Consider the following 12797-nt stretch of genomic DNA (forward strand, 5'->3'; position numbering starts at 1 on the left):
CTGGCATGGCTTGCCAAGCCGCTTGCAGACGTCTTCTACTCTCACAGCGACCTCTGCTGGCTGGAAGCGCCATTTTTAACCCGCATGGATGACGACGACCGGTTGATAAATCAACCAGATTTATTGCCCAGCAGCCTTGGCCTTAATTTTCTTGATGTTGAAGCTTTCAGGCTGGACAAGTGACGGGTACTCTACTTCCGATTTTGGTCTGTGCTCGTGCAGTCCTGATTATGCTTTCAGAATTTACCAACTCTGTCCAGTCTTTTTTTTTTTTTTCACAAGTAGTTGAGTACAAAGTACAAGTATGTACTTGTGCCTCTTCTGATAGTACGCTATGTCGTCTGAACATGTTTGACCTACCACACCAGATATGACTCAAGTGCTGCATTTCCATCTTTGACCTAAGGGAGGCAGACCTGAGCGGAAGTCTGAGCGGAAGTCTTGCGCAACCTCAGCAGGTCGCCGGCCGGGTTCATGCGTCTTTTACACTTGTGAGTCAGGACGTGATGCTTTCAATCAACTTGCTCATGTGAGGGCTCTTGTCCTCATTCAGTCCACAGTTCCCAAATGGGAGGAACCACAAGTGGGAACATCTGCAACTCTCCAGTTGCTTTCTAATGACAATTCACTTCTTCACAACGTATGCTAAAGTGCTGGCGTCACCCCTGGACCAAACAAAAACCCGCAGCGGTTTTTGGCGCAAGAAATAAGACTTGAGGCGGCTTGAGCAAAAGAAAATGTCTTTTTAAAAGCTTCGAAAGTAACATCAACTAAGTTAAAGGCTAATTAAGTGATGCTTAAAGGGAAGATATGAATGGGTGCTTTGAGAGAAGGGTTCCAAATGTTCCGTGACCACGCTTGTAACTCAAATCAATGGACTTTACGTGTGCTGATCTCATGGACGGGCACCAGCGAGGGCATATGGTTAATATTTGTGGGCATGTGAATCCCTTTCTCCGATATCAAAATCAGTTTGCCTTGACTTGAGTTATTATTCCCGTTATTCTGTTTGTCCCAGCGAATGGATTTGCATACGGGAAACAGAACTCCCAAGACCACTGCGATTCAGTCGCAGAGCTGAGCTGGCCACTGAGAACTTCGCCCTGATCACACGACAGACGGGCCGAGGTGGCTGCCGATGGAGCAACAAGTGAGAAAAATGAGAGAGACAGAGAGAGGGGGGGGTACGTGACTATCTCGAGGGGAGCAAGGGTTGCCGCTGTCTCTTTGCTCGTCTTAATCCCTCAATTTTCTTTAATCGGGATGGGAGGGAGGGAGGGAGGGAGGGAGGAGGCGTGCTGCACGGTCTATGTTGGGACCTGCAAGAAGGACAGCAGCCCTTACAAGAGGTGGAGGGAGGGGGCAGACAAGAGCAGCGGACACTTTCGGGAACCTAAGCCAAACCATTTTCTTAGAAGAGAAGCAGCAAGATGCACGCAGCTGCCAACACAAAGGGAGAAGAAGAGGACTCTCTCTGGACGGATTCTTTTAGGGTGAGGATGATGGCTCACACCTATGCCATGGTTGCTTTGAAAATAATTTACAATTGTGCATCAGTCAAGAAGGCGCACGGGTCCCATTTAGAGGGAGTTCGAGCAGTGGCGAGATGAAGCGGAAGGTACGCTCGGCAGGAAGTGGAAACCACAGAATGAGTTGAATTGAAAGAAAAAAAAATGGCTAAAACTTTTGCTTGAGTGACAGAAAAAAAAATATGAACGGTCATCGATGAAAAGGAGTTTAAAGTTTGTCTATTACCCCGCTAGAATGGCTGTCTATCAGCAGGTAGAGCGCACTTGGGTCAAAACAGCCAAGTTTCCTGAGCGTTTGGATCCTCACGTCGATGAGCGTAATCTGGCTCTCTCGCTTTATATTTAAATCATGGTCTTGATACATTTTCAACATGTTGTGCAGCTTGTCATCTTCATTGTGTGCTCCTCCAGCGCACCTTGAAGGACAAGCTTGAAGGTTTTGAGTCCCCGTGAGAATCCCAAACATCACAGCCCAGGAGGAGACACGGCAGAGCCGCCACATGTCACTTGGCAGCGGCTGACTCACAATTCCCCACCAAATCTGTTGCACAAGTTGCAGAAGCTGTCTCTTGGGTCGCTCTGAAGGAGCCCGCCTTGTCGCGCTCAATTAAAAAGCCGGACAAGAACTTATTTTGGCCACCTGCACTTCCAGATGAGAAGACGAGACGCTCGGGCGTGATCCCGGCCGAAAGGACGGCGGTGGCTCATGGCCTCCACATGTGACCACCCCCATTCGGGTGCCGGCCCGCGGGAGGATTCTGACCCGGACGGTTCTGACACCGGGAGCGTCCTCTGTGACGACTCGCTGCTTCCTAACATCGAAAGGCGTGACAAGCCTCCTCAAACGCTGTACGAGGCCTGCGCAGCCAATGACGCCGTCTCCCTGCGAAGCATCCTGGAGAAAGGTGTGAGCAAGGACCAGGCCATGCACTTGGACATCAACGGCAGGGTGAGAACCGCTGCAGTTCCATCTGCTAGACTGAGCCACAATTCCAATCCCCCCAGCTATAGTAATGAAATAAATAAACAAAAACAAAAAAATAAATAGCCATAATAAATAAATAAATAAATCGATCGATAGACTTGTATGGCAAAGTAAAGAGACAAATGCTATTTTCCCAATATAGTCTGAATTCATATTTCCGAAATATCTGACTCCTGAAATTTACAATTAGATGAGTGCTTCTCAATTATTTTCTGTTACACCCCTCAGATGAATTTGTTAGGCTATGAAATGATCTTACAAGTCATGTTTTTGCTTTAGTGTTTCACTTGTGTCCATGTCAAAACACACTTGGATTTAAAAAAAAAATATATATATATATATATATACAGTGCACTACATAAACAATGGATGGTGAGAGAGTGAATGCATGTAGGGAGGGGGGGGGGGCAGCCTGTTCCTGTTTCTAGCTTGTCTGCATTCTTGCCCGTCAGAGCGGACTCATGGTGGCTGTGAGCAAAGGCTTTGTGGACGTCGTCAGCACGCTGCACGTCTGCCCTCTCATCGACGTCAACCACCAGGACAACGACGGCAATTCCGCCCTCATGATTGCCGCCCAGGCTGGTACGTTGCACCACACACACGAACATAGGTCGGGAATCGACCCTCTGTTCACTGCGAGCTTTTCTTGGCGCAGGCTTCACCACCATTCTGAACTTCATCCTCAACTACTACTCTGGTGTGGACACTGAGCTCAGAGATCCTCGTGGCTTTACCGCCCTCATGAAGGCGGGCCTGCAGGGCCGGGAGGACTGCGTGTCGACCCTGCTCATGCACGGTAACGTTAAAGTCCGCCATTTGTGCACATAAAATAAAAGCACACATTTCAAAATAAAAGCTCTGCATAGATGACGCTCACGGTGAGAGCCCGATGGGGCACCCAGGCCGTCCTTTGGTCTGTGTTAAAAGAAAGAGCCCTTGCCGAATGGATTGAGTTCCAAAAGTGGCCACATGGTGGCGGTATTTGACTGCGCATCCTTCCATCCGTTTTCTATATTGGTACTTATGAAACGGGTCACTCGTGTGCGGAAGCCAATGCCAGCTGACTTGGGCAAAAAAAATAACAGTTCACATCCTTGGACAATTTGAACTTTGGGAAGACGCGCCGTCCAGAGAAAGTTCCCGGAAGAGCAGGTCAAGTCCACACGGGAACTGGAACCACAGAACCGCCGCCACCGTGATTTATGACCCAACTCGAGACGAGTGAACCAGCAGCCAGCCGTTAACATTTGACTCTTCGGTCACGCGCAGGTGCCGATATGAATGCAAGAGACCACGTTCAAGCCGATGCGTTGAAGGACTGGGTCTTGAAGACGGGACGATTTGAGACATTGAGCAGAATACGCCGTCTGCAAGCTCGTCCTGTGGCCGAGCAGTTTTGTGAACGCTACGCACCCGAGTGGCCGCAACTCCGAGAGCTGGTGGCCAAGGCCACCGGCAGCAAAAGCACGGGCAGAAAACTGCGCCAGATCATCAAGAAGAACTTGACTTTCAGCATCCCGCATGACCCCCAAGACAACGGGGTCATGGACCACATGGTGCGTATGACCACCGGCATCCGGAGCCCCCTGGTGGCCACCGCTTGCCATCCGCTGTGTCCCAGCAGCCCCCCGCAAATTGGCAAGCGGGATTTTGCTCTTCCCGAGCTACTTGAAGAGCACAGCAGCGCGGAGCTGGAGGAACGCAACGTGTCTCACAGCAAGGGCCCCCTCGCCTCCGCCGCCTCGGTACGCCTGAGCTCCCGCTGCCAGGAGGCGGAGCGCGGGGAGAGCGCACCACCAGGGGCCGTGAGAGGCTTTATTCCCCGCAGCGTGGCGCGTAGGAACAGCATCTTCCCCACCGGCTGCACCCCCAAAATTGAAGTGACTAAATCTGGGGAGCCTACTCCTAAAACGGAGAAGAAGAAGAAGAATCAGCAGAATGGCTACCTGGAGCTTCCCGTGTGGAGGTACAAAGAGAAGAATAAAAAGGAGACGCAAAAGGAAATGGAGCAAGAGAGAATATCCGAGGGCTCCGAAAATATAGACAAAACATGACCCAAACTGGAAGTTTCCACAGAAACAGAGAAAATGTAAAAGCTGCCGGCCGGGAAAGTGTGAAATTTTTAGCAAGAATTATTGCTGAAGTGATGCACAAGATTTGTGTCCAAGGCAAAACAGATCAAAAGAATTCATACTTCAAAAACTGAAAATTAGAATGCCTTGTTAAGAATGGGGGGGACGCATAAAGCATATTATTGTCAAGCAATTTTTGGACTAGGCTTCCCTTCTTGACTCCATGACGTATACTCTGTGCTTGTGCGCGTGCGCGTTACCTGGATTTCCTTTTTTGCACTTCCCTTAGCAAACTTTGCGCATCATCTTGAAACTCTAACTCATGAGCTTGAATGAGCTGAAATGTCAGATTTTCCACCGAGAGACGGATAACACATTTTGATCTTTTTCCCTCCACTTAATGAAATAAAACAAATCGCCCCCACAGCGCGTGATTTGTCATCTTTGAAGCACATTCCTGCAATGTGCAATGCGGACTCAGTCCACAGGGGAGCTTTAGCAACAGGAAAACCGCTATGAGAACATTCCAGGCAGAGCAGAGTTGAGCTGAGCGGGACAATGAGGGGTGGGACAAAACTGTACTGTGGCAAAAAAAAAAAAAAAATGTTATCTTGCCTTTTGATCACGGTCAAAGACATCAGCAAAAGGCATGGAACAGAACTTGTTTTAGCAGCCCTCGCAGGGTCGCTGGAGAGCAGGCTTGCTCCGGGCTGCTCGTTTTGGGTTGTGTTTGTCATCGTAGATTTGAAACGAGATCCGAGATGAGATAATCTCACACACTGCAGCGACTGCGTCCTCGATTGACGGACCATTTGGAGAAAAAACAAACAAACAGCAGTTTTCGGGGGGTTACTTTGTCCACGAACGCCGAGCAAGGATGCAAGTTATCTTTGAGTTGAATATCTTCAAGTGAGCTTTTTTCGCGGAGCTCTTTTAAACGGGAGACAAGACACTTGAAGTGGACATGGAAGACGTGCGATGTTCACACGCGTCACGTTAAAAGGAGCTCCGATAACAGGTAATGGCGTCAAAACACGGCACGGATGAATTATGTATTTATTTTTTTTATCATTTTAGTCAGGCATAAAGTGTTCCTGGAACCGAAGCGTAAGTCACTTGTGTTTTCCGAGAATCAACAGGTGTCATCAAATGTAAGAGATTTCAAGACTGCACGCATAGATTTAAAAAAACATTTAAGAAAGAAAGATAATACATCATAGTAGTAAAAGTCATATCAGTGTTTGTAAATGAAACACAAACTTGATTCTAGTATAATGATTGTCCCAGTGTACTTTTTCCTAAAAGTACTTAAATAATGTAAAGTCGAGCAATGATCATTTTCCAATACATTTTCGTGGTTCTTATGGAAAGTTTTTTCAATCCCCAAATGTTTTTACCGTACATGAAGGCATCAATGTCTACTTCAGCATCAATAATTAACCAGTAAGTATCAAAGTAAGTATATGAAATATACACGGACACAACATTTGGTACACATGCACACTGGAGAGTAATTTAAATGTGTTTTGATGGACACATACGACATCGCATATCATTTAATGCAGTTGTAGCTATAGGGCACTGCATCAGAGATTGTGTAATTGCTTGTTTGTCTGCAAGTGAGTGACGAAGAGTTTAGGGTGCAGTTGGCCTGAGCCTCAGCTGATTGAGCTGTGTTGAAAATGAATCCAGCCCACATCAGACGAGCAAAATAAATTCGAGATGAGCGCCATTCTTTGCTCAATTCTATAACATTGGTACGTGCGAGTGCACGTCTGTCAAGCTTGGCTTTATCTGCCAGATGAAGACAACGCTGAGTCATTCCAGTTTGTCGGTGTCATTTGCAGAAAGTCCCATATGCTAACTTTTGGCTTGAACAACGTGAACTTTGACCTGTCAAAGCGCTTCCCACTCAATTCACATTCACCCACTGGTGACATTAGGAGCAACTGGGGACTTCGGGGTCTCGCTTCGACGTGGGGCCGGGGATCGAACCTTCGCCGCCTGCCTCGGGAGACGAGGCACATTGTGCACGTTTGCAATTGTGCGTATTATGCTGCAGATAGTCTTCGGGTGGCTTCGGGTTACATGACCAAGTGGGTTTTATTTAGTGCGGTGAGGCGGGCTGTGCCCCCCCCCCCCATCCACGCAGTCATTCAGATGGAATGAGAGATCTGCCTCCCCGAGTTGAAGTTGTCGATGGGAGGAAGAGATGACAATGGATCTTTTCCTCTTGGGTCACAGAGGAGGAGCTTTGGATACGACGGGAACAAACGGGAGAGGGCTTGGATAGGAAGCGCGCCGGAGTCCAATGTCAGAGCGGCCCGCGATGGAACACACGATTACGATAAAGCCATCGGCAGATAAATGAAAGCCGGCTGTGCCCCTGCACTGAGTGGGTGGAGTTGTGTTTCTGCTCGTCGCACGCCAGCACTGCAGGAAGTGCTCGTGTTTGGTCAGAAATGGCTTGTGGAACAAGAGTGGAGTGCACGAAACTAAAGCAGGCCATCTTTGATTTGAGTCATTGATGCACGACAGAAACAGAAATACTCAGCGGGAAATCAGATTTACTCATCACTTTGAAACTTGCGGTAAAAGTAGGCCCAAGGAAAGAGCAGGGCAAAATGAGCACCTCACACGCTAAGGTTGTGTGGTGCACTTTCAATGTTCTCCTTAGACTTTTGGACTTCCTCTCACATTCCAGAATGATGCTTCTTAGGTTGATTGAAGGCTCAAAAATTCAGCTTGGAAAGGGCACACATTTGTGTGATACTAATAATACATCGAACGGAAGATCTCAAAATGTCTCCAAAGGCTCTTCTAGCCACCAGCGTGCTTCCACATTGGCGGGCGGCGCTACTACTTGCGTGACTCGCGGCAGCGCGACCCTAAACAATGGGCAGCCGGAGTCTGGGCGACCAGCCGGGTGGGGCCACTCAATGGCAGGAAGCATCGCCGTCAATATTTACTCTGCAAGCAGTGCAGCCGAGGAGCGGACGGGCCGGGCCGGGTCGGGCCTGCCTGGGGCCTGGCTAGCGCAGCGCCACACGCAGTCTCAGCCCACTTAGACAAACACTCTGGAGTGCCCCCTCCGCCTCCCCCTCCCCTTCCAGAGTAATTAGAACACAGGCAGACAGGCTGGGCCCACTGAGCGTTGTTTTTGACTTCAGTGCTTCCTCTGTGGCTTTAGATTCCATAAAGAGAAATATCAGGACAATCACATGTTGTCTATCTTTGACCCCTTAGCTGTGTTTATTAACTCTGTGTCCGGTCCGCAGGATGGACGGCTCTCTTGGCTTCACATTGGTACTGGTCGGCCTGTTGCTGTTGACGTCTGCTCGCCACGCAGGTGAGTTGAAGGTCCCGGAAGTGAAATTCTAATATTGAAATGAAGCCTGTCATTTACACACGCGCTCGTCTGGTGACATGTCAAACAATTGCTCAGAAACTCCATGTTATTATTTTTGGGCGAATTGTGTTCCCCGATGGCTCGATGCAGAACTTCCATCCATCTGTCAGGCCGTTTTTTTACGTTTATCCTGCTCCCCGTTCATTGAGGGGAGAACACAGTGACGTCACAACGGGCGCACGCATGTCCTTGCAAGGGCAAAACAGCTAAAGTTGGAAAAAAAAAAAAAAGAATCTCCACTTTGCAGCCTGCCCTTGAGCTCATCTTGAGCGGCTCCTCTGCCTCCTGGTGGGCAAAATATGTACAGCCGGACATAGCACGCAAGTCTTGACGGAACTTGGTCACCGTTTGCAGATTCCGAGGATGACGGGAAGCTGCTATGCATGTGCGAGAACGCCAAAGGCACATGCGTGAACGACACCTGCAGGGGTGACGTCTGCTTCTACACGTGGGTGCAAGGCCATGAAGAGAAAGGTTGCTTCTCCAACCATGACTACAGGGAGCAGTGCTTCACCTCCTTTGAGCGCTTCCACGTCTACTGCTGCCGGGAGAGCCGCTGCAACGCCGCTGCGACGCCGCCTCCAAACATCAGTCAGTAGCGAGCATGCATTCCTCCGAGCGTCTTGAACAAAATATTTGGGGGTCAAATTTCGGGAGAAACCAACAAAATTTATTATTTAAATGACATTATTTAAATTCTGGTCCCAGTAGCTCACTCAGAAACAGAACATGAGTAACAAAGAAGAGAGCAATAAAAAAAAGTGCATAACAATAGTGTTGAGTGAGAAATTAATAACAATAAATAAATAATAAAAATAAATAAGTACATAAAATACAAATAAACAAATACATTTTAAAAATCCATGCCCAAAATGTGATGTGTATGCCTGCTAACGATGACACGTGCTGGCCGCGTACGTGCGTGCAGATGGCGAGACGAGCACAGTGGCGCCGCTGCAGCCCCGCCCGGAGCTGTGGATCACGGCGGCTCTGCTACTCTTCGTCACGGCCGCGGGCTTGTGCGGCCTGCTGATCTTTTTGCGCTTGCGCCGCGCGCACGTCCGCCTCAAAAATGCGGACGAGCACGACATCAGCATGCTGAAGGTCCCCAACGGAGAAGATCCCACTTACGGGGTAAGTCATCGGATCACCGATTTCCAGAGTTGGATCACAGTGTGTTCTTTTCCAGGGTATTTATGATGAGTTCTGCACATCGGGAAGCGGGACCGGCCTGCCCTATCTGGTCCAAAGGACAATGGCCAGGCAAATCTCGCTTGTGGAATGTGTTGGTCAGTCTGAATTATCTGCCGCCGCTGCCATTTGGGTACTTAACAAATCTTTGATGGCAGGCAAAGGCCGGTACGGGGAGGTGTGGAGGGGAACTTGGATGGGGGAGAACGTCGCCGTCAAGATCTTCTCCTCCCGAGACGAGCAGTCCTGGTTCCGAGAGACGGAGATCTACAATACCGTGCAGCTTCGGCACGACAACATCTTGGGTGCTGCGCTCGATTTCATTGCGGCGCGTCGGGCCGAAAGGCCGATGCTAAAAACGAGCCGCGGTCCGTTCCCGCTTCAGGTTTCATCGCCTCCGACATGACGTCCAAGAATTCCAGCACCCAGCTGTGGCTGGTCACCCATTTTCACGAGCTGGGTTCGCTCTACGACTTCCTGCAGTACGGCAGCTTGGAGCCCGAGAGCTGCCTGAAGATGTGCCTGTCGGTGGCGTGCGGCCTGGTCCACCTCCACACCGAGATCGTCAGCTCCCAGGGCAAACCCGCCATCGCCCACCGAGATTTGAAGAGCAGAAACATCCTGGTGAAGAGAAACGGCCAGTGCTGCATCGCCGACCTGGGTGAGGACTCGCCGGCCGGTCGGTCGGCCGCTGGCGCTTTCATCGGCGCCACTCGACGAGGGCGCCGCCCTGCTTTACTCCTCTGTCAGGTCTTGCTGTGATCCACTCCCAGTCCAACGACTACTTGGATGTGGGCCACAACCCTCGCGTGGGGACCAAACGCTACATGGCACCCGAGGTGCTGGACGAGAGCATTCGAATGGACATCTTTGAGTCCTACAAGCAAACGGACATCTGGGCCCTGGCTCTGGTCTTCTGGGAAATTTCCCGCAGAACCACCGTCAACGGTAACGACACTCACGACCTTGTGGTGTGTGTTGAACGCGACCTCCAAAATCAAACCAAACATTGAATTGTCAAAACATCTTGCCATCTGATTTTTTTTTTTACCACTGAGCATTGCACGACTGGGCGGCAACTATTTCTTCTGGAGCCAAAGCAATCTCTATCCAACCGGGAGTCTGATTTGATGTAAAGAGCGAAAACAAAACATGTGTTTTATCAGACGTGTGTGGCTGGTTGGGTTGCATGTACATTAGAGGGAGGGGGGGGAGGGAGGAAGGCAGTTAGTCTCTCCCCTCCCTCGTCTCGACTATCCTCTCTCACGATTAGCGCTACAGTAATTATAAACAGTCTTATCTGGTGTCAGCACTGCCTTGTACATACACCAGACGCCCGAGTGCCAGCATGCGGATGGATGCATACACACACACACACACACACAGCACAATGTGTGTGTGTGCAGTTCCCGAAGGGAATTTCTATCTTTTCCTGTGTAATCAAATGTGTAACCCGGCTGAACAAGGACGGCTATTCCGGAGACGTTTTCCAAACGCATGCAGAGATGAAGAAAAAAAAAAAAAAGATGGCTCTAAGTTCTCATTAGGCTGAGTCTTCCAACATGGTGCATTCCACTCGGCCCAGTTTCCCACTCAGCCTCCAGGGGATGTGTTGGAATATTTCTGGGGCTACAATTTGAAAACATTCTTCATTTTTTTTCCTTTTCCCAGGGATTGTGGAAGAGTACCGTCCTCCCTTCTTTGACCTGGTGCCCTCCGATCCCAGCTTTGAAGAGATGAAGAAAGTGGTGTGCGTGGACCAGCAGAGGCCCACCTTGCACAACCGGCTGCACTCCCACCCGGTACACAAAAATGATTCAATGTTCCAGCACCTGATGATGCTGATGATGGCGCTAACCAAGAATCATCTCATCCATACATTGTTGCGCCTGTGTGCAGATCATGTCGTCCATCGTGAAGATCATGAAGGAGTGTTGGTTCCAGAACGCACCGGCCCGCCTCACAGCACTGCGTGTGAAGAAGACCCTCTCCAAACTGGACCTGCCCGCTGACTTCAGCATCAAGAAACTCAAACAGGACTTCTAGACTTGAAGAAGCTTGACGGGATTTTTTAGGCTACTTTGCTGTTGGCACGGTGGCGAATATCATTTGTGTATTTTCACTTGATGACTCACTTACTGCATTTTATTTACACAATAGCCTTTTTTTTTTTTTGCGGTAGTGTCTAGACTGTCTTGCGCCGAAGGCTATTTATCTTCCCCCTGACCAGTTTCCAAAAAAATCCAAAGAAGAGAAACAGAGAAAGACTTTTGCAATGAATAAGAATGACGACGCTTCACATAGCAGCAGCACAATGCTTGTTCTGTAAGCACTTTTTCACTTTTTTAGCTGGATGAATGTCGTTGTGAGTATACGGCATACAAAACACAAGTATTGATCCAAATTACTTTTCTCCAACAGTGTATCATTTACATCTGTTATGTATTTCGAATTAAACTTTTTTTATTCAAGCGCATCAACTCTTGAATTCATAGGCTTGAATGTGTTGTAAATCTCTTCATGTCCGCTAGAGGTCAGCAAAGTAATGTGGGGAAAGAAATGATTGGATTTTTGCGGCTTACTTCTTCAAGATGACAAGGAGGAGTGACAATTATTTAGTTATTATTTTACGGTCAACATTAACATTTTTCTCATGTTACATTTGAAAACGAATGGGAAAGTCGTTAAAAGGCTAATTTAATCAATATGCCACACCATTAATGTCAATGAATGTTTGGGGGGGCAGAATCATTTTAAAATATGCCTTAAGAATAATTATTTCTCCTACAGGATTAAATCATGTCTATTTATTTTACCTACGGTTATAATATATCTTCATTTATCTGTGTGTTTGAATACTCTCAAAGTTTAGCATTGTGTTTACATAACGAGACATTTCCTTATTTGCGCTCAATTGCATTTGGATGAAGCAAACACGGTCACGTTGGAGCATGAAGCAATTTGTCTAATGCAAAGCAAATCAGACAGCTAATAAAGAGCCAGTTGAAATTAGATTGCAACAAAACGTTCCCTCTGGTTTCCATGGCGTTGTGTGCATGATTAAGCGTGGAGTTGTTGAATCAGGTCCAGAACAATAATAGTCCCTCAAACCCCAGGCTGTCTGCTCAGTCCGATTATTTTTAACCCTGCAGGCCGTCGGTGGCTGCCGGAGAGTTCACTTTAGCTTCTCGTGCGTTGGGCTTTTCCCACGGGAGCGTGGAGGCATTTGTTGGGTCATCTCAAGACGAATCGGACACAAGGCAAAGTCCCCGAAGCGGCGCATGTTTACTTCCTTGCGCTGGTGTAGCCAATAGCAAACTCATTTTGTTCTCTTCAGCCTCTGTAAGCAAATGCAACATTATTATTTTTTTTAATTCAACCAAATCGGTTCCCCCGGAATTGGACTGCTGATGGAAGCCAGATTACACGTCTGGTACGTGGGCCAAAACCGCATAATTGGACCTAAAGTGATGACGTCTCAAGACCCGAGGCAAGCAGGCCCCATTCGAGGCCTCCCCAAACAATCCTATTCCATTCAAAAACAAAACATCTGCTACACTAAAATACGTGAGGGGAGGGGGGGGGTTAATCTTTTCCTGTTTGCAATGTTT

The 12797-nt window shown here is 48.4% G+C and overlaps 2 protein-coding genes across 2 annotated transcripts; both read left to right on the forward strand.

Annotated features, from left to right (window-relative positions):
* The first annotated feature begins 1368 nt into the window (after positions 1-1368).
* On the forward strand, positions 1369-4608 carry ankrd33aa (ankyrin repeat domain 33Aa). The gene is made up of 5 exons (XM_037245835.1): positions 1369-1493; positions 2182-2478; positions 2967-3096; positions 3170-3310; positions 3784-4608. The coding sequence occupies exons 2-5, from the start codon at positions 2236-2238 to the stop codon at positions 4566-4568; spliced, it is 1299 nt and encodes a 432-aa protein (XP_037101730.1). The 5' UTR covers positions 1369-1493; positions 2182-2235; the 3' UTR covers positions 4569-4608.
* A 554-nt stretch (positions 4609-5162) lies between these two features.
* On the forward strand, positions 5163-11657 carry acvrl1 (activin A receptor like type 1). The gene is made up of 10 exons (XM_037241451.1): positions 5163-5604; positions 7865-7935; positions 8350-8586; positions 8924-9129; positions 9185-9284; positions 9345-9491; positions 9572-9847; positions 9937-10134; positions 10858-10988; positions 11086-11657. The coding sequence occupies exons 2-10, from the start codon at positions 7866-7868 to the stop codon at positions 11230-11232; spliced, it is 1512 nt and encodes a 503-aa protein (XP_037097346.1). The 5' UTR covers positions 5163-5604; position 7865; the 3' UTR covers positions 11233-11657.
* Positions 11658-12797: the final 1140 nt, after the last annotated feature.

This window comes from Syngnathus acus, chromosome 2, assembly GCF_901709675.1.
Source record: "Syngnathus acus chromosome 2, fSynAcu1.2, whole genome shotgun sequence".
Taxonomy (NCBI): domain Eukaryota; kingdom Metazoa; phylum Chordata; class Actinopteri; order Syngnathiformes; family Syngnathidae; genus Syngnathus; species Syngnathus acus.

Bases quoted from the DNA above. Each gene is read 5' to 3' on its own strand.
- ankrd33aa (XM_037245835.1), top strand. From the start codon at position 2,236: ATGGCCTCCACATGTGACCACCCCCATTCGGGTGCCGGCCCGCGGGAG. The intron at 3,097-3,169 runs GTACGTTGCACC...TTCTTGGCGCAG, and splicing joins CATGATTGCCGCCCAGGCTG to GCTTCACCACCATTCTGAAC. The intron at 3,311-3,783 runs GTAACGTTAAAG...GGTCACGCGCAG, and splicing joins GTCGACCCTGCTCATGCACG to GTGCCGATATGAATGCAAGA.
- acvrl1 (XM_037241451.1), top strand. From the start codon at position 7,866: ATGGACGGCTCTCTTGGCTTCACATTGGTACTGGTCGGCCTGTTGCTG. The intron at 7,936-8,349 runs GTGAGTTGAAGG...CACCGTTTGCAG, and splicing joins GACGTCTGCTCGCCACGCAG to ATTCCGAGGATGACGGGAAG. The intron at 10,989-11,085 runs GTACACAAAAAT...GCCTGTGTGCAG, and splicing joins ACCGGCTGCACTCCCACCCG to ATCATGTCGTCCATCGTGAA.